General features: G+C 39.0%; 2 protein-coding genes across 4 annotated transcripts in view; one reads left to right on the forward strand and one right to left on the reverse strand.

Annotated features, from left to right (window-relative positions):
• Positions 1 to 19,024, forward strand: part of LOC124646364 (rho-associated protein kinase 2) — a 24,622-nt gene continuing 5,598 nt past the window's right edge. Inside the window, exons 1-13 of one of the 3 annotated variants that reach the window (XR_006986325.1) lie at positions 1 to 598; positions 1,889 to 3,823; positions 4,420 to 4,580; positions 4,704 to 4,913; positions 7,599 to 7,789; positions 8,877 to 9,051; positions 9,495 to 9,652; positions 10,000 to 10,201; positions 10,487 to 10,755; positions 11,115 to 11,272; positions 12,700 to 12,825; positions 13,932 to 14,145; positions 14,817 to 15,716. Coding sequence is in view for 2 of the 3 variants with exons in the window: in XM_047186494.1 (XP_047042450.1) it covers positions 418 to 598; positions 1,889 to 3,823; positions 4,420 to 4,580; positions 4,704 to 4,913; positions 7,599 to 7,789; positions 8,877 to 9,051; positions 9,495 to 9,652; positions 10,000 to 10,201; positions 10,487 to 10,755; positions 11,115 to 11,272; positions 12,700 to 12,825; positions 13,932 to 14,145; positions 14,817 to 14,910 (4,074 nt within the window). In the remaining variant the exon portion in view is untranslated. Of the gene's footprint in view, positions 599 to 1,888; positions 3,824 to 4,419; positions 4,581 to 4,703; positions 4,914 to 7,598; positions 7,790 to 8,876; positions 9,052 to 9,494; positions 9,653 to 9,999; positions 10,202 to 10,486; positions 10,756 to 11,114; positions 11,273 to 12,699; positions 12,826 to 13,931; positions 14,146 to 14,816; positions 18,830 to 19,024 lie in introns of those variants that run through there. The other 2 variants (XM_047186494.1, XM_047186495.1) reach the window with 2 other exon arrangements.
• The window catches only part of LOC124646365 (villin-like protein quail), a 16,792-nt gene continuing 16,589 nt past the window's right edge, over positions 18,822 to 19,024 (reverse strand). Inside the window, exon 17 of the transcript XR_006986326.1 lies at positions 18,822 to 19,017. The gene's annotated coding sequence lies outside the window, so the exon portion shown is untranslated. The remainder of the gene's footprint in view (positions 19,018 to 19,024) is intronic.

Below are 19,024 nucleotides of genomic sequence, written 5' to 3' on the forward strand. Positions count from 1 at the left end.
CCATCGTTCATCAATCAAGCGGTCGAATAATTCGTAATTTTACTTAATTTTTCCATATTTGTGCCAATCGTTACATTAATTTAGTGTCCATAATTCGTTCAAAGTCAGTGGATGTTTATAAATGTAAATAATCATCGTGTTGTGTTTGCAAACGTGCATATGCTTTGTTGTGAGAACCAACCACCACCTTTATCTGCTGTCATTCTGAGTTGTAGCAACTGAATTTTTCGATAATGAAACATAAGTTATCCTTTGAATGGTAGGTTATCGACTGAACTAGAGTACAAGAATAACAAATCAGTATCCAGTTGTTGATGTGTCGTGATGAGAGTGGTGTTCTTACACGGAGCAGTCATCGGGAGAATGTGCGGTGGCGTTTAGCCTTAGTGGCAGAGGACGTCAGAAATAGGATCCAGCATGGAATCGCTGAAGGACGAAGAACGTTTGCGGCGGCTGCGCGCCCTGGAGGAGCGGTTGTGTGACCCTCGCTCCACCGGCAACGTGGACTGCTTGCTGGACACCGTGACGGCGCTCGTCTCCGACTGCGACCACCCGGCTATCCGTCGCATGAAGAACGTTGAAGCATATACAAGTAGATGTAAGTAAAGATAAACAGTTTGCACTACTATTATTAATATGCTTACATAAATTCATTAAATAATCAAACCTAAATCAAACAGGATCCTATCAATACAGGATCAGTTCAGAAGTTAGCAAAATGGATCTTTATTCTCTCAAACTTTATTCAATTTGTATTATGTTGAATATATTTAGAAACCAGAAATAACTCTACATTTATACTCAGCATTTAACTAATTCAGTGTTTTAGTTGGTGCTTTCATAGGAGCTTCTGTCTATGCTGACACCCTTATTGGATACATGTGTCACTGCTCTATTTTTTCCAATAGTTTACTTGAGTTTCTCGAATTATGGAAACACCTTTTACATTTACATAATACTAAGCAAAAAATAAATTTTAATAAAGAATGATGTCATTACTTCATATACAAGTTCTGTTTTGTTGAGCATTGTATGGTTTTGTGAATGACTTATCACCCAGTGTGTTACTATAAGTTACTTGTTATAGATATATTTAATTGTAGATAATGTTGAAGAGGTTTTCTTACCTAAACAAAATACTCAATATTTTTGTACAGTATCTAGCTATATAATGTATTATGTTTTATTGAAACTTTGCAGTATATGATTCTGCTGAATGCTGTCAAATATCAACTAAGAATTCTTATCTAATGTTATTTATATATATCACACATGTAATTAATGTAATTTCAAATGCAAGAGACTTTAATTGATATAATGTTTGTTTTGAATGTTTTACATGTCGTAATCAATTAAGGATTGATAACAGTTATACTTGTATGTTACTCTAATTTACTTGGTACATATTCAGGTTTACTTCTTGATTCAGGTTTCTGTTATATACAACCATAGTTAATTCTCCATTACACTCTTAGTAAAACATTGTGGTACCCAAACATCATCCAAATGGACTTAATAATGTTTTAGGTAGACATTTGATTAAAGATTTTAAATACATGCAGTCTCCTTATATATTCTAAATGGTCATTAAGTTAGTCATTTTTTGATGATGCTGGTAAAAAGAATCAGCCTTTAATTTAATAAACCTTTGAACCATAACAATTGTCTGTTTACATTAACTTGCATAGTATAATCAAATGATCAATTTGTATAATTACCTTGGTAGATTGCAGTACTAGAGTAGGCTGGGTAGGCAACATTTGAGATTAGATGAATATCAACTTGTGACATACAATGTTTGACATGTGTATAATCCTTTTTTCTTTCCTCCTTCCAATCCTTTTGTTTCCTATGTATTAATTTAATGCTTTGTTTTCTTTTGTTATAGATGAGACTTTTGCTTCAGACATAGTAGACCTGCGTATGAAAGCAGCAGATTTTGATTTGATAAAAGTGATTGGCCGTGGGGCATTTGGTGAAGTGCAACTAGTCAGACACAAGTCTACACGTCAAGTGTATGCTATGAAGTTACTCAGTAAGGTTGAAATGATCAAAAGATCTGATTCCACATTCTTTTGGGAAGAACGGCACATAATGGCACATGCTAACTCTGAGTGGATATTAAAACTTCATTTTGCTTTTCAAGATCACAAGTATCTTTACATGGTCATGGACTATATGCCTGGCGGTGACCTTGTAAGCCTTATGTCAAACTATGACATACCTGAAAAATGGGCAAAATTCTATACAATGGAAATTGTCCTAGCATTAGACGTAATTCATGGTATGGGTTTTGTACACCGAGATGTAAAACCAGATAATATGCTAATCGACAAATATGGCCATCTAAAACTAGCTGATTTTGGTACCTGTATGAGAATGGGACCTGATGGACTTGTGAGGGCGAATAATGCTGTTGGCACTCCTGATTATATCTCACCTGAAGTTTTACAGTCACAGAATGGTGAGGGGGTGTATGGTCGGGAATGTGACTGGTGGGCTGTGGGAATATTTTTGTATGAAATGTTAATTGGTGATCCTCCATTTTATGCAGACAGTTTGGTCGGTACATATGGTAAAATCATGGACCATCGGAATTCACTACAGTTTCCCGATGATGTTGAAATCTCAAAGGATGCCAAATCCCTGATCAGAGGTCTTCTAACAGACCGAATAAAAAGATTAGGTAAAAATAGTGTTAATGAAATCAAGCAACATCCATTCTTTATCAATGACCAGTGGAGTTTTGAAAATTTGAGAGATTCTGTACCACCAGTTGTGCCTGAATTATCTAGTGATGATGATACAAGGAATTTTGATGATATGGAAAAGTCTGATGCCTTGGATGAATCTTTTCCTGTGCCCAAAGCTTTTGTAGGTAATCATTTGCCATTTGTTGGCTTTACATACAATGGTGATTATCAGTTATGCTCCAGAGGACTAAAGGCAGCAGATGTAGTAGACACTATTTCTAATAATCATATTAATAATGTTGGATCTGAAGCTATATTGCAGCTAGAGAAATTACTTGAACGAGAAAGAGATGGTAGACGAAAATTGGAGGACACCCAAGTAAGTTTATGTGCTCAGTTAGAAGAATTGTCTCAGAGGGAATCTAGAAATAAAAAAATTATTGCTGATACAGATAAAGAATTAGCTTTATTACGACACGATCTGAAAGAGATACAAAGGAAAGCTGACATTGAAGCAGAGACAAGAAGAAAAGCGGAATTTAATTTCAACGAAGCAAAGCGGCGGCTTGATGAGGAGCAAAGCAAACGAGCGAAAGAAATAAACAATCTACAAACATACAACGACAAAATAAATGCTCTGGAAATGCAATTGACAGAGTTGCGTGAAAAATTAAAGCAAGAATCTGAGTCCGCTGCCAAGTCGAGGAAACAAGCGGCCGAGCTGACAGCTGCGCAGGCCGCAGCCGCTGCTGTTAATGATGGCACAGTGGCGAGTTTGCGAGCTCAGCGAGACAGCCTGGAGAGGGAACGGAGTACTCTATCGGAGGAACTTGCTGCTGTAAAGGCAGCTAAACAGCGTTCAGACGCAGCTGTCACAGAAGCCACTAGCAGATTGAACGCAGCTCATGCTGATCTCGAACGATCTTCGGGCAGGCTTAATCAAATCATGGCGGATAACAGGCAGCTTTCAGAACGCGTGTCGTCGCTGGAAAAGGAATGCGCGTCGCTGGCGCACGAGCTGCGCGCCGCCCAGCACATGTACCAGCAGGAGCTGCGCGCGCACCAGGACACGCAGCGCTCGCAGTTGCTCTCTAAACAAGAAGCCAACTTGGAGCTTGTCAAGGGTGAGTGTTAGTATTCCAACATTTTAATTTTTTGCCACTAGCCTATGCTACAATCCTCTCATGTTCAATTGAGCTAAAATGTGTAAGCTCCCGAAAATATATTTCATACCTTCACTTTTTGCATGCCTCAGGAACATTGGAAATGATATTTAAAGGTATTGTTCAGTTTGCTAATATACCTCCTTTGATACTTGTAGGTCCAGCGTAGCCTCAGTTTCTAGTACCTAAATATTTCCCTTGTGTCACTACATCTTCCAAATTCAGCCCTAACAGAATACCTTCCTAATTGCTATCTACTACTATCAAAATTTTACTACTACCCGTGCCGATAAAGAATGGGATTAGAAATCGCGACAGCTGTATTTACCTCTCGCTCATACACTATAGCACATGAGCGAGAGTTGAATACAGCTGTCGCGATTTATAATCCCATTCTTTATCGGCACGGGTTGTACAAAATACATATTCCTTTCGTTTTAGGCTGGACAGAGTTATTATTTAGCTGAAAGTTTCATTCGAAATTCGATGTCAAATATCTTCTCTTGCCAAACCATTTTTTTTAAATCAATTATTTATGTATTGGTCGCAATATGGTACAACAGCTCTTCAATCCAAACTGAACGAGGAGAAGACGGCGAGGCAGCGCTCCGAGTCCGTGTGCCAGGAGAAAGATCGCCAGATGTCCATGCTCAGCGTCGACTACCGGCAGATGCAGCAGCGCCTGCAGAAGCTAGAGGGAGAACATCGACAGGAAACTGAGAAGGTCACTATTGTATAACAATTTACTCACCACTGATGTTACTTGAGCTTTGATTGATTCGATACTTGGTGACTTTTCTTAGAATATTTTAAAAGGTTGGCATCGTAATGTGATTGAATGTATCAGGCGATGGGGTTAGCGGCTTCGCTGGAACAGGAGCGCGCGGCTCGGCTGGCGGCGGGCGGCGAGGTGGCGGCGGCCGAGGCGGCGGCGCGCGCGGCGGCGGCCGAGCGGGACGCGCGCGCCCGCGACCTGCTCGCCGTCAGGGCGGCGCTGCACGACGCCTCCGAGAAACTCGCCGCTGCCTCTGCGGAGCGCGACATGCACTGCGCGAGGGTAAGTCATTGCACTCATTCATTTTAATTTATGGTTACATTGTTTTGAATGAAATTACATACTTCCAAAAAGTTGACTTTCTCTGTGATATAATATAGTCTAACATCCTAGTATATAATATGGCTTGATAGATTATGTAGCATGAGTACTAGGTTGCCCTTGTTGATGAAATCGTTTCACTTAATAAAAACAACAAATTCCTTGCAGCAAATTCTTAATAGGTATGAAGTCTGTTTGTTTCATTTAAGGAAAATAAATTATATCAGTCAGGACCATGTTTGCTAATATTTAGGAAATATTTGATGACTGTAGGTTTTTTACACCGTGGTTATTAAGTAAATATTATTGAATGCACCTAAGAATGCCTTTGAGTTCTTAATTATTAATTCAATGAATAATAAGGATATATTGATTGCCGAACTTAACGAACTTTGAGTGTTTCTTGTGAATTAATCATAATCTCATCGCGCCGAAATAGACTGTCCTCCAGCATTACAACATAGTGAGTCATTGTGGACGGCAAACATGCACACACACACAGGTTTTGCCTTATACGATAATACGACACAGACCTGCGCGTGCGCTCGTCTCCAAATAAATAAACACATGATTACGTAGACGGTGGTTTTTCTAGAGTTGAATGCCTTACTCATAGATTATGATGTGATTTGCCAATTAATAGAACATTTATTCATTAAAGTTCAAGGAATGTAATTGTTGACAATTAAATATTAATAGTGGTGCTGATGAAAATAAATCATTCCTCAGTAAGGAACTCGACTCGCTATTGTTGTAAAATTAGTTCACAAGTCGCGGAGATTAATTAATTTCACAACAACCGGAGTGACCGTTGAGAACATTAATACTTTATCAAATTGTAACAGCACTCCTATCTATTTCAAAGTACGCTCACAAAACCAAATGTACATTGTTAGTGAGTAGCTACAATAGTATTTCGAGATAGAATATGAATATGCAGTCGTATACCGCTAGTCGCACGAATTACCCGAGTATGAAAAGTAGGTATTCTTCTTGACCTTGATATTTATGACACCAACATTTAAGATTGGCTCTAAAGATTAAAACTTTTGTATTTTAAAAATGTTTGTAACCAATGTATACTGCACGTAGATAATCTATTTGCACATTTATTTTATATTATAGAGGGAAAAGAAAACCCATATAAGCCTATATTTATCTAAAGGCCAAGGGCTTCCTAGAATTAAAATGTAAACCAAGCATCTAGATAGAATGCTTGCTCAATGAGTTGCATAACTGTTCTCAGAATAGAACAGAATTCCACGGTGTGTGTCGGATTTTGAGTGTATCTAAAATATAAACAATTTCTGCGACACTATTACCTAAGTTTAAATAGAATTGTGGCGATACACGTAGGAGTTAAATGATGATTTTACAACTCCATGCGAATAACACGAAGTTGAGACTGAGCTGAATCAGTGTGAACTAATGAATTTGTAGAACAAAGTGCTGAACAGACAGAGCCTTGGCAATGAAGACATGCCTATAAAACACTTCCATTATGATGATGACACGCATTAATATACAGGAATGTGTTATTGTCGTGTTAATTTCCTGGTCATCTTCAACTGGGACATGTATCGTTAGACAATAAATTGTACATTATGTCTTCTTGTGAATGCTGTAGCTAAATACGTACTTTGTATGTAGATCCTTTATGATATGAAAACTATGTAGGCGCTTATAAATATCAAACTTGAAATACTTCAACTGAACTGGCAGCCAATTAACATTATACTGTGTTGCTAAATGTGCAATAAAAAAGAAAGCATTGATATATGTGATGGTTTATCACTGTTTTTTAAATACGTTTATCATGAATACTTGTGAGTGGGTAAATATTTTGGTGGCTTAGCTAAAAAGTGTAACATATTGTCAAAAGTAAAGGTAAAACTCAGATATTATTTAAACTAAGAGCTTTATGACCCTTCTGCTGCACGATTATGTCAGACTTACAATAAAAATGTGACTCATATGGCGTAATCAATTATAGAGAGAACGCCCTGTGTTCTATACCTACATTAATTATAAGTCGTCTGCTATAGAATACGGCAGCTTTCATAAAATATAGTTCTTACGAATGTCAATAAAAATATTATGATGTAAAGGCGTTAGGTGAGGCGGTGCCTTAGATGACGTCATCATGTTCTATCATACAGTGCAATCATTTGCAGCTGTTACTAAATCTTTACTTCCTTACTATGTTATTATTCAATATTATAATCTTGTGAATGAGGCTGTTACGATTTCGCGCCTTAATCACTGTACGGATTTTGATGCAATTTGGCATAGCGATATATTAGACACTCTTACATGAAATATGACATACAGTTGTCACGGAATATATACTTTTTATTATGCTTAAAATATAAATTTTTATGACGATAGCCGAATTTTACGCAGAGGAAATCGCAAGCAGAAGCCACTTTTAATTTAAAAGAAGTAATTTTACACACTGGCAATGAACTCTAACCTCCTTGCATACTTCTAGTGTGCACTGTTTACGATGAGATTCGAGTTTGAAATTTTGAACAATTTCGGTACTTTTTACGAGATAGCTTAAACCCTGTTGAATAAAGAATACTTATTTGGGGGTTGGTGCTGTGTTAACTAGAGTGTTAAATAGACGTTTTATGTTTGTATCAGAGCGAGGAGCTACGCCAGCAGCTAGAGACGGAACAGCACTACTGCTTCGTGTACAAGAGCCAGGCGAACGACATGCGTCTGATGCTGGAGGAGAACACGCGGGCGGCGCGAGACTCCGAGCAGGAGCGCTCCAGCCTGCTGCACCAGCTGCAGCTCGCCATCGCGCGCGCCGACTCCGAGGCCATCGCCAGGTCAGTACAGCCAGCAGTAGGCAGCGCTACTGCATGCGCCTGATGCTGGAGGAGAACACGCGACTCCGAGCAGGAACGCTCCAGCCTGCTGCACCAGCTGCAGCTCGCCATCGCGCGCGCCGACTCCGAGGCCATCGCCAGGTCATTACAGCCAGCAGTACTCCGAGACTGCGAGCAGGAGTCAAAATAAGTCAAGTATTGCTACAGTGAATTTTAAGTTAAATTCTAACAATACTAAATACAGATGTGTCACCTTGTTACGATCAATCAACTGTGTACTATCATGATTGTGAAGTAGCTTTGTGCACGCACTTACACACAATTGTCTTTTTCCTTTCATGATAATTAATGCTTCATTGATAACAATAGATCAGAAGTAGTAATCGTAGTGATTTGGTCAGAAGTACACCTTGCTCGTACGATTTTTGTATAGAAGTAATGTTCTCGTTTAAGATAATTCGTAAAACAGTTCGAAATTCAAATGCGACTGGGTAAATATAAGAAAAAATATTATGTACCTTCCAATCTTTTCATACTACTCGACTGTTAAGTGTACTGCCAAGTGTTAAAAAATGTGTCGTTAAGTTAGTTGTAACAGTGAATAATTTACGAAATCCCTTCAAAAGTAATGTTGAAAAGAAATGAAGTGCCTTTGTTAAGGGTCGCTTCTATCGACTGTTTTTTGTTACAATTTATTTTCTAATATACCTTTTGTGATATCTGTTTATAAAAAATGAAAAGTTTAAAAAACTGAAAAACACACTTTTAGCAAGCACATTTTTTTTGGATTAATTGGATTTGTAATGATGTTTCTTAGCTCATGTATTCTCATCAGAACTCAGTATGCAAAATTTCATTCTAATCGAAGAACGGGAAGTGGGTCAAATTAAGATTCCAAGATTTTCTTAACATATAGTTACAAGTGAAGCTAATATCATCATCTCAGCCATAAGACGTCCACTGCTGAAAATAGGCCTCCTCCCCCTTAGAACTCCACAGGTAACGGTTGGAAGCGACCTGCATCCAGCGTCTTCCGGATACCTTTTATCTAATATAAGCGTGTTAAAAAATATATTTTGTACTTCAGATCGATAGCAGAAGAGACAGTAGGCGAGCTAGAGAAGGAGAAGACGATGAAAGAGTTGGAGATGCGCGATGCGCTGTCTCAGCATCGCAGCGAGCTGGCGGCGAGAGACGCACTCGTGCAGGGGCTGCGGGACCGGGACCACGAGAACAGGGCTACCATTGATCTGCAGAGGAAGGTAATGTAGCGAAACTTCTATGTACAGTTAATAATTTCGGAACACGTTTTCACACGGTCAGTTAGCCCCATGTTAAGTTATTTATTAACTTGTGTTATGCTAACATAGCTGATAAACTGCATATAGATACATATATACCTATTTATAAATAAATAATGTAACACCCAGACCAAGGTCAACAAGCATGCTCATCACACAAATGTCGACCGAACCGGGAATCGAATCCCGGCATGGTGACCATTGCACCTTCGAGGTCGTCATACAGTTGAACTAAAACTTAACTGAAACTTTTCATATAGACGTTCTTTATCAATATTATTCAACTTTCTTGTGACGTGACTTCTAAAAGCAATAGTCTTCTGTTCTTCCTTATATCACTTTTTAATTCATTTGTTAATAAATAGTCGTTAAGCTTAGTAGTATTACACGACTGTTATTGACAGGAGGTGGACGAGCTCCGCCGCAGTGGTACTGCTCTGGCCGAGCGCGTGGCGTCACTGCAGCGCTTGCAGGAGGAAGTGGACCGGCTCAACAAGAAGCTTAACTCCGAGATCATGCTGAAGCAGCAAGCTGTCAACAAACTTGCTGAGATCATGAACAGGTATACACATAATTTGTTTAATTATATGTGTTAGTCTTCACTCTTCATCGTCGATGGTATATTTAACATGCCACTATATCCCAGTATACTGCTATGGTTTCGGAATTGTTCGAAATTGTCTTGAGAAAATAGATATTTTTAGATACCAATAGGTTTTAGAGAGTAAGGGGTGTATGAGTGACTCTAAATGAATAAATGAGTCATGCAATCTGGGAAGCGTTATTTTAATAAGGGGGTGGTCTATAAGTTAGCACTCATTAATGTAATTTTAAGTCGGAAAATAAATTTCTGAAACATTTTGACCCAAATGGTAATATGATCTACACAAATAAATTCTAAACTTACAGAAAAGACATGAACCCCGCGACGACGAAGAACAAGAGCAAGATGTCGGTGCGCAAGGACAAGGACTACCGCAAGCTGCAGCAGGAACTGACTCGCGAGAAGGAGAAGTTCGACCAGCACATCTCCAAGCTGCAGCGCGACCTGCAGGACTGTCAGCAGCAGCTGTTGGATGAACAGTCCACGAGGCTGCGACTCGCCATGGAGGTACACTATTCTTACAGTTCGCCCAATGTACATTGAAGAATCTGACACAAGACAGTTTTGTATACTTGTGTGTAAGTCTGTTATAAAAACGTCTTTTCCAAGTGACAGACTAAACAATGAGTTCTAATATTATTTTTTTCTCATTATGCATGAGCATAGTGAGAATCCCTTTGAGGAGTTAAAAAGAAAAATGTTCAAGTGCATCTGACCACATAGGATTCCTAATTCAAAACTCGAGAACTTTACCAAACACAACCTGATAAATAAACAATCACCAATTTCTAGGTTGACAGCAAAGACGTGGAAATCGAACAGCTGAAAGAGAAACTGGCGGCTCTAACAAGCGAGACTGCTTCACAATCATCAGCTGATGCAGAAGACGGCGAGACGGAACAGACCCTCGAGGGCTGGCTCTCCGTGCCCTTCAAGCAGAACATTCGCCGACACGGATGGAAGAAACAATACGTTGTCGTGTCCTCCAAGAAGATCATATTCTATAACACCGAGAACGACAAGCAGAATACTACGGATCCTGTCATGATTTTGGATCTGAGGTTAGTGTTTTTTTTTTGGTCCATAAAAATAAAACATCATTTTGACTAAAGCACACTAAAACACATATTGAATTTGACCTTATTTTATGCAAAAAATGGGTCTCTAGTGTCTTCTTAATGTTTTTAAATGTTATCACGCCCCTAAAATACAAAGGGTCACAGAACGAACACAGATGGTTTTCGCACAAAGGGGGTAGCGTCATTGAAATATTTTTTATATCCCAAAAAATACTTTGAAAATATGGATGGTTTTCGCTTTCTCTACATAAAGGGAGAAGTGTCATTGAAGTACTTCTTACATCTCAAAAAATACTTTAAAAATATCGCTTCCTTATAGAAAACTTTTCCTATGATTACAGCAAAGTGTTCCACGTGCGTTCAGTGACGCAAGGCGACGTGATCCGCGCGGACGCGAAGGACATCCCGCGCATCTTCCAGCTGCTGTACGCCGGCGAGGGCGAGGCCAGGCGGCCCGGCGACCTCGCCGACCTGCCTGCCGAGGGCGGCGACCATACTGGTCTGATATGTTCCTTAAAAACAATGCGATTTATTCATTGCCACAAATTACATACCAAATGACCAAAGATCGGTTAGCAAAAATTTGGTACAAACTACTACTGACTACAGTAACTGGAGTCTAAACTAAGCAGAAACTGTTTGGTGTAAAACGATATAGGTATAATTTAGTCTGGAAAAGCAACGCCGGGTCGAAAAAATGGCATGATGCGCTTTTGTGCCGTGAATATTTCTCCCGCTTCTTTCATATTATGGCGTGTAGTAGAAGTTGGACTACAGTAAGCTGGTTTTTTAGAACCAAGAAAAAAATATGGCAACAAAAAATAACCTTTATAAAAAAAATAGATCTAAAACGATTATTTCACTCTAGTATGAAACTCGGACGATGTAAGAGGTGCCTGTCACCGGAGAGCGCAGCGCTGCGGGTTTCTTATAGGGTTTGCTGTCGCTGCGAGTGACGTGAAGTTAGTGCAGACAACAAGCCTAGTTTATTGCACTTCAGCACAATACCTGTACATCTGTGCTTACACAACACACCATTATGAGGTGTAAGGGGAAGCACACAACATGGGCTACTCCAGTTAAATCACGCATGTGGTGCACTTGTTCACGAAGAAGGTTCAATGCCAACTAAACTGCGCTTTATTCGTTATTAAACTTATTAGCATTGATTTAACACGAACTGAGAAATTCTGATAGGAACTTAGTGTTCTTTAATGTCTTCTTTATTCGTGACCAGCCGGTTGTCCGCGGTTCCACCCGCGTCCCGTAGGAGCTACTGCCCGTATCGGGATAAAATATGGCCTATATGGCACTCAGGAACATTGTAGCTATCTATCAGTGAAAGAATTTTGGAAATCCGACCAGCGGTTCCGAAGATTGCCCCCTACATACAAACTTAGCCACTTACTTCCGAAGATTACCTCTTTATAATATTATACCTTATTCACCGAATTGTGAGCCAAAATGTAAACAAAGAATGACACTTTTTCAAGATGGCGGGTATTACATGTTTTCTATGTTGAGGTTGTAGTTCTATGTTTGACAGTCGAGTCTTTTAGGTTATTTTCCATGTAAAAGATTTAATACATATTTAATTAAAATTAAGAAAATTGATTTCAAATAAGTCTGAAAGGACTACTTAAGTTCTACAGACATCGTTCTAAAATATCATTTCTAATGTTGTCAGTGTATTACTTGCGTAGTTATTTTTACAAAATATGTTCGCTACTTCAATACTGATTTATAAAAAACCCTTTTTATGGTTTGTTAACCTTTTGGCTCATGGGTCCGTGAATAGGGTATATATAGATAGAGAGATGGAAGAATCGGACTGGATATTTAGGCATTGTTAGCATCACTGGTGCTTTGAATGTGTCGACGGGTGATATTATTTTATAGTAAAGTAATGTAAGTCCGTATTCGCAGGCAACACGGTGCAGCACAAGGGGCACGACCTGGTGAGCATCACGTACCACATCCCCACCGCCTGCGAGGTGTGCACGCGCCCGCTGTGGCACATGTTCCGCCCGCCGCAGGCCTACGAGTGCCGACGTGAGTATTGCATGTGTTCATTTTTGGAAAACTCCTAATTTTCATCTTAAAATTATTCCTCCTAATTTTCAGGTAAATTTGCTACAAATCATCTTCATTCATCTTATAATCAGGAGCTAAAAATGACATTCTCGTTCTGATCTTTGAACTATATTGTGCTTTTCTTTATTTAGGACTTCTAGGCCGATGCACCTAAAATTAGTCTGTTTTTTTTTGCTTTTTAGTGTTTTTGGAAGTCTGTTTAATTTTTTTGTAAAAAAGTTTTTCTTCGGTACTTACGTAAATCCGATTAATCCGTTTGTAGATACCTACTATAGTAATACATAACTAGGACCCGGATAGATAAGTATTAGATAATCTAAAATATGGACGAAAAAATCTAAAATATGGAGAATAAAATAACAATACCTTAACTTTCATAATTAAACATATACAGGGTGTGTCGTTCACAATTACATTAAATCCTATCGCATATACTTTATGATATTCTAAGGCGAATTGTAAAAAAATAACCTAATCCATTCAGTGGTTTGGTCACAGGAGTCATTTTTCGTTTTCGTAATTTACAACATCATGTGTAAAGCAGAGAAAAAGTTAGGAGTATTGAATGTTTTTTTTTTTATCGAAGTTGAAAATTAGTTATCAATGAGTCACGAAGATTTTATCAATGTCTCAAGATGACATTGATCTTCGTGACTTTTCGCTTTACGGGGACGACATACACATACCTAGATCGCTTAGATCGAAGTATCGTTAAGGTACGTTCTGAATCATGTGCACGTGCTGTTGCCTCTTCGATCCAAAACAGTTTCATGTAGTGCAGCTGCGGCCGACTTCTTGCAGTCGCGGCATGAGCGGTCGGCAGCAAGAATTCAAAACGTACCCTTATCGGCGCGTCTCTCTAGTCGACGCTCTAGAGCTCTCGTGGACCAATGAATTTTTGACCTGTGTATGTTACGTACGCTTCAAAATGACGACACTATCGTCGCTGTCGTCCCCGGTCATGCCACGTCGTCTTTAGGATTGTTACGCTGAAATTTGCCAGGCTTTAGGGTAAATAGGGTTTGATTGCTAGAAGGGTTGTGATGAGTGATGATGTCGTGCAGGGTGCCGCATGAAGATCCACGCGGAGCACGTGTCGGAGGGCGAGGGCGTGGCGGCGTGCAAGCTGCACGCGGACCGCGCGCGCGAGCTGCTGCTGCTGGCGCCCGGCGCGCCCGACCAGCGCCGCTGGGTGGCGCGCCTCGCCCGCCGCGTGCAGCGCTACGGCTACCGCGCCGCGCACCACCCGCACCACGACCACACCAAGCTCTCGCCCAGGTGCGTGTAACACTCTGTACTACTGCAGCGCCGCTGGGTGGCGCGCCTCGCCCGCCGCGTGCAGCGCTACGGCTACCGCGCCGCGCACCACCCGCACCACGACCACACCAAGCTCTCGCCCAGGTGCGTGTAACACTCTGTACTACTGCAGCGCCGCTGGGTGGCGCGCCTCGCCCGCCGCGTGCAGCGCTACGGCTACCGCGCCGCGCACCACCCGCACCACGACCACACCAAGCTCTCGCCCAGGTGCGTGTAACACTCTGTACTACTGCAGCGCCGCTGGGTGGCGTGTCCGAGACCGCGGCCCCCGGGTCGCCTCGCAAACCCTGCACCATAGGTTAAGACGCCCCTGCGCCGTGCATCTATAAGGCCCGAGTCACACCGGAATGGCAGCGACGCCGCGAGCGGCCGCGCGCCTCGCGTTTCTTCTTGATGCATCTGCCAGCGCCAGGCGCCAGCGGCGGCCTTGTCAAGCATTTTAAGCGATACTGGTCTTTTAAGAATGGAGTTAAGGTGGAAAATTATTTCACACTGAAAGTGCCTGCCTGAAATCGCTGCTGGCCGCTGCCATTCAGGGCCTAAGTCTTTGTGATGCCACCTACTACTAACTATTGAAATATTGTATTGCGCCGATTGTTCGTCTGTAGTACAAGTCTACCTCGTGCCCACAGGGACTCGATGCGCTCCAACCTGAAGTCGGCGTACATGAACGCGTCACAGCGCAGCTCGACGTTGCCGGCCAACGCGTCGCTGCCGCGGCAGTGAGCTCCCCTCTACGGTACTTGACACATACACGCCAGCGCGGACACCCCGAGCTACATATACTTTCTTATTACGCGTTTCTTGATTTTAAAGGTTATAGTCGTGAGTCGCTTTGTTCATCGCGCGTTGGTTTTTTTACTAACACTTTTTTCAAACATTTTATTCTATGGGATCTAGAATATAATCTGTTTATTTTGGAAACTAATTGAAATCATTATATCGTTCTATCAATCGAGATACTTTTAAATAAGTATTCTGGATATCTTATAGTAAATCATTCATCGAGTATTGTTAAGACATGAAGTGTAAGCGACGCGACGCGTGGCTCGATCGCTAGCATTTGATCTGGCATTTGACAATATTTGCTATTTGAATCTTTCAGATATTTTATATCCAAAATTCAATAACAATTGTAAATTAACTAGTCTTAAATAAGTTTAAGTATTTTTGTCCAAATTTTTATAAGATTTCGGCATGACTGCTGTGATAGATATTGAAAATATAACTATTTTGTACTTATCAAAATTTACCAACACCAAGTAGTTTTTCTTAATATTATTTTAGAAGCTGATTGTCATGGCGAAATCTCAGAGACGGATGCAATGGTGCTATCTCGTGCAGCACTTGCAAGTTGTTCACAGTTTATATGGCATCAGCTCAAGCGAGTGTGTTGTATAGAACAACACTAATATTTTCTTGGCTCATTACAAGTGAGTCAAGTGAATATCAGTAAGCGTGTTGATATTATTATGTTTTGTATACTTATATTACGGTTTCGGATGCGGCTTTACGTTGCGTACGACAACCATGTGGGAACTAGGAGGTGTTACAAGCTTGTGAAGCTTTTTATCATGAAATAATGGAATACATAAACTAATTTACACTATTGTTCGTAACATTGTCAACGGCCTGTAGTCAATTCATTGATTTAAAGGGACATAGATGAAACTGGCTATTTTTCAATAATATTTTTGTACAATTTATTGAACCAGTAGAGCATTTTTATTATAATGTATTTTGTTACGTTTTTATTTTTAACAGCACATAATGTTTATCCCTCAGTATGTTGTATATCATATACTATTGTTGAATGAATATCGCTCGAGAACCTGTTATTGGATCCGTCTGAGAATTTAGAATTATGACGGCCGTCGCACATATAGCGCAGAGATTTTACACTATCATAATATTATTGACATTGTTTCCATTAAATAATGTTTAAAATCAGTTACCAAAACTGGGCCATGAAGAGCGCCATAATGCACCACGTGAATAGTTGTGTCAATTTTATTTTTGGTATTATTTTAATGTGAACAATGTCGAAAATAGTTTGACAGTGATGTCGCTGCACTGCGCCACTTACGCGCCGGGCCTTTTGCGTTATCCTGTTGTAAAAGAGAACAGTAGTGAGTGGCTTTGTCACAACAAGCGAACATTATATACGCTGCGGTTGCACTTTTAGATAGAAATACGGGAATTGAGCCTTGCAGGAATTGACTTACCATTTTTTTATGTATGGTTAGAAGAATTTAGTTAAACATATATCATATTAATTGAAATATAGAAAATTATACTAAATGATTCAGGGACCCTGTATATTAGACTAAGTACACAAGTAAGACATTTCACAACGCGTAAGTGTTGCAATTAACGAAGAAACCGTGCCATAGGTGTTTTTGTTTTTAGTGAATCGTCTCATAATTATATTTGCTCAAGTGAAATACCTAGTTCTTCAAAAATCCGCGACGTTACTTAATTAAGTAAGACTCTGAACGGGCTTCCTTGAATCACAAGATCAATTTATTCTAGACTATGTAGTAGTGAGCTGCTGAGCTTATTAAATAATTAGATAAATCAATTAACACTACAAAATTTGTTACACATTTTTCTGTAAACTTGTGTCACGAATTGCACTAAGATTTCTTTTGCAATGTGAGGTGAGAAATGTAATTTCGAAGCAATAATTCACCGTGTCTTAATTCTCGTTATGGTACGACTTATTGAGAGTGCCAAACTTTCTCATTTGTTGAAACCCCAAGACGGCTCTTGTGTGAAAGCCTTCTATTTAACTTTTGTATCTTTTACAATACATCATTAGGCCTAATATATCTTTATTATTAGATGTTTAATGTATGTAATGTATAACAAATTTGGAAACACCAATTTTATATAGGCCTTGTATAATCTCGTGTACAATAAATCTCGTTTAGTTGTGAGTATAAAGTACAAAGGTAGTTGAAACTGTTCACAACTATACATATTTGAATGTTTAACTTTTGCTGTATTAAATTATGTAACATGTTTCGCGAACCCTTTACTCGCATTTGTGCTCATGCGTCCATTCCGTGAGTGCTGAGAATTACTTTCATTTTGACAAGAAACATTTAAAAACACTAACTTTTTACGAATATAAATGGGCTAGGCAATCTCGAGTTTCTGCATCTGCATACATTAGCGACGTAGAGGGAGAGGCGACCGATAATAATGTGTGAAGGCTTTGGATAGCTGTGATAAATAATCGTGTCTATGTTTGTAGTTCAGCCAAATAGTAGCTGGTCTCCGCAAGGGCTCGTTTAAGATTAACGTCTTTTACAGGGGACAAAAAAGACATGTTTTCATTATAATAATTATATTTATACTATAAATAATAAAGGTTGTATGTAATATATTCTTGGGAATTAGCGTAGCGCCTGTGTGAGACCAGCTCACGCCCTGTACGTACAGTTTGACTGGACTGTGAACACTCGTGGTGCTAGAAGGAAACAGGCCTCCGACGCATTGTTGTTACTATTAGTTCTTGTTAAATATTATGAAATACCCTGTTTAATATTGCTCTACACATTGTTTACATTCCTGCAACGAAAACTATGTTGAGTTTTGTTTTCTTTAGTTTTATATTGACTCAAGTTCTCTGTTCTGTCGCATATCCAGTTATTGCTTTGTTTTTCTTTTAGATGTAAGTTTGGAACAATCTCTTCATTCATGTTGACATGCGAATTTAAAATTTTACGTACTTAATAATAAAAAATTGCAATTTTGTCGTAGTGGTTACGCTTATTTTTGAGATGCATTTTATTTTTATTATGGCAGCTTATGCATTGTATTGTTCGTGCACTTCATTCCATATTATTGCATGAGATGTATTTTATATTTCATGTGTTCGGTTTTATTATTACCAAAGAAGTAAAAAATGACAAAAAAGAGCTGTTTATTTTGGATTCTAAGCCTTCGTTTTTCGTTCCATGTCTCGTCATTAATATTAATTCCATATAATAATAATAATATTGTTATTTACTATGCATAATTCTGATAACCTGATTTTACTATTCTAGATGACATTTTTCGGGAGTATTTTTCTCGACAACCGCAGCCTTATAAACCGATGTGGTTATAGAAATACTCCCAAATTGTCTTAATAACAATAACTGATATAATGTAAAATCATTATGTAAATTATTTATTATCGAATTAAATCATTTATTGTAATGTTTTATTTATCTACTAAAATTGTAAGTTCCTAACTAGCTTTTCATTATTTTGTAAAGTTTTTTTTTTTTTTTCAAATAGCTTTTTGCTGATAGAGGACATTTCGTATAATCCATCATATGTTTTATAAACTATTATTATGATATTGGATATAATATTTGGAATATGGTTTGAATAATCGCTGTAAGTAGGAGCGAGCCGCCGGCGTCCGGGCGGCTGGCCACAACACGACGTGCCTTAGCTACGGCTCACCCCATATCATGTAGGCTTATATATTGTCATACCTGTCATTATTATACTGTAAATACGCTTTCAATTCAACCGATATTTTATGGATTTTGAAACACTTGTAAATTGTAAAGATTATTAATTTTAAGGTAATTAATGCCCAATAGGTAATAAGTACTATTTTTAAAATAAAAATAACATTTTAAAATGTATTGTTTTATTTCTTAAATAAACTAATAATATTTTAACAAAATCAGTTTTATTCATTCATAATAATCAATATTAATCTATAATATAGTTATGCATGTGACAACAAATATGAGTTACAAAATACCTACTAAAATGCTATGCAGTCGCAACACTATTTCTATAAATTTATAGTTAAATAGCAAACGATGGATGA

Source organism: Helicoverpa zea, chromosome 3, assembly GCF_022581195.2.
Source record: "Helicoverpa zea isolate HzStark_Cry1AcR chromosome 3, ilHelZeax1.1, whole genome shotgun sequence".
Classification (NCBI taxonomy): Eukaryota; Metazoa; Arthropoda; class Insecta; order Lepidoptera; family Noctuidae; genus Helicoverpa; species Helicoverpa zea.